This window comes from Austrofundulus limnaeus, unplaced genomic scaffold (genome assembly GCF_001266775.1).
Source record: "Austrofundulus limnaeus strain Quisiro unplaced genomic scaffold, Austrofundulus_limnaeus-1.0 Scaffold0, whole genome shotgun sequence".
Classification (NCBI taxonomy): Eukaryota; Metazoa; Chordata; class Actinopteri; order Cyprinodontiformes; family Rivulidae; genus Austrofundulus; species Austrofundulus limnaeus.
Window position 1 is genome coordinate 884,490 of NW_013952402.1, and position 2,120 is coordinate 886,609.

The 2,120-nt window shown below is 41.0% G+C and overlaps 1 protein-coding gene across 1 annotated transcript in view; it reads right to left on the reverse strand.

Annotated features, from left to right (window-relative positions):
- Positions 1–816: 816 nt before the first annotated feature.
- Positions 817–2,120, reverse strand: part of fbln7 (fibulin 7) — a 17,547-nt gene continuing 16,243 nt past the window's right edge. Inside the window, 1 exon segment of the mRNA XM_014005066.1 lies at positions 817–1,408. Coding sequence (XP_013860520.1) covers positions 1,036–1,408 — 373 coding nt within the window. The 3' untranslated portion in view covers positions 817–1,035.

The window sequence follows — 2,120 nt, forward strand, 5'->3', positions numbered from 1 at the left end:
AATGCGGTTTTAGCTCGAGTTCATGACATTATTACATAATGCGTTGAAGACTTTTATTACATTTTGCGTCAATTATTACATAATGCGGTTTTAGCGCGTGTTTATCACATTTTGAAGCCTGATTTTTTTACATTAGTACATAATGCACCAGATTATTACACCACCACATTTTGTAATAATTGCTGCAAAATGTAATAACATTATTACATAATGCGTTAAAGACTTTTATTACATTTTGAGTAAATTATTATAAAATGCGGTTTTAGCGTGAGTTTATTACATTTTGCGTCAATTATTACATAATGCGGTTTTAGCTCGAGTTTATGACATTATTACATAATGCATTGAAGACTTTTATTACATTTTACGTCAATTATTACATAATGCGGTTTTAGCTCGAGTTTATGACATTATTACATAATACGTTGAAGACTTTTATTACATTTTGCTTCAATTATTACATAACGCGGTTTTAGCGTGAGTTTATTACATTTTGCGTCAATTATTACATAATGCGGTTTTAGCTCGAGTTTATGACATTATTACATAATGCGTTGAAGACTTTTATTACATTTTGCGTCAATTATTACATAATGTGGTTTTAGCGCGAGTTTATCACATTTTGAAGCCTTATTTTATTACATTATTACATAATGCACCAGATTATTACACCACCACGTTTTGTAATAATTGCCGCAAAATGTAATAACATTATTACATAATGCGTTAAAGACTTTTATTACATTTTTCGTCAGTTATTACATAATGCGGTTTTAGCGCGAGTTTATTACATTTTTCGTCAGTTATTACATAACGCGGTTTTAGCGTGAGTTTATCACATTTTGAAGCCTGATTTTATTACATTATTACATAATGCGTTGTTATTACAAAATGAGGTCTTACATACCCTACTTTTAGATCATTTTGCCACTGAACAGATGTTGGCGTGGGACTGCAGACTCTTTGAAAGTGAACTAAAGAGCTCTCTCCTTTGGTCCTATAGGTTTCAGTCTCGTCGCTCCCCCYAGCTCTCGCTCAGAAGTTGTAAGGCGACACCAGAATGTGGACCCTGGCCACGTGCTTGGCCTGAAACGCGCGGTCGCTGTACTCGGACATGTCCACGTCYACGCGGACCTCCTGAGGCCCGCGCAGCCGCTGCGTCAGGATCAGCTCGCCGGTCTGCCGGTCCGAGCGCTGCATGACGAAGGTGCCCCGGGAGTTCCCGCCCGCGATGCCAAAGCGGAGGCTGTCGGGCCCCGCGCGGCCCGGGGCCGAGGCGGTCGCCATGCGGAACAGGGTGGCGGGGGTCTGCAGGTTGGAGGGCAGGGACAGGTAGTGGAAGGACATCGTCTTGGGAGCGTGGTGGCAGGAGCGGCTGTTCATGGGGCAGGGGTTCCTCTCACACTGACTGCAGGACAAAAAGGGAACAAACGTAAACAATCACTAATTGAATTCCTTTTTTTGCCAGCTAATAACAACTATATTAGTATAWGTWSTCAGTTTTCAGTTTTTCCCCTTAGRATAAGAACTTTCTCATATATTTATTATTCTTCATCGGTGCTGACATTGGAGCGGGGCTTTGCCACGTTGATGGTTCAGTAGCAACAGACAGAACTTTGTTTCATGCTCTTCAGTGAGTCGGCTGCTGATGACTGATGAAGAGCAACATGGAGGTCAGGGTCGGCCCTAGACGATTCTGCGCCCCCGGCACGATTTCAGGTGGTGCCCCTTGTGCAGTTTTCTTAATCTCACTGCCGATTTACATACACTCACATAAYAAATTAAACAGTTTAGCAATATAATTTATTTGAAACAGAATACCAGAGGTCTACGTCATACCTGCCAACAACTTCTCATGTAAACAAGCAGCTGTGGAGTGAAGCAGTTCTAGGGGGATCTAAAGGTATACTTCCCCAGAAATGTTTCTAAGAGACTACTAGAATAGAATTTAAAATCTTACGTATAACATACAAAGCTCCCAACAACCAAGCTCCATCATAAATTAAACATCMTATTGTTCCATYCTTTCCTAACAGAGCACTTCACTCTCAGACTGCAGGTTTACTTGTGGTTCCTCGAGTTTCTAAAAGTAGAATGGGAGGCAGAGCTTTCAGTTATCA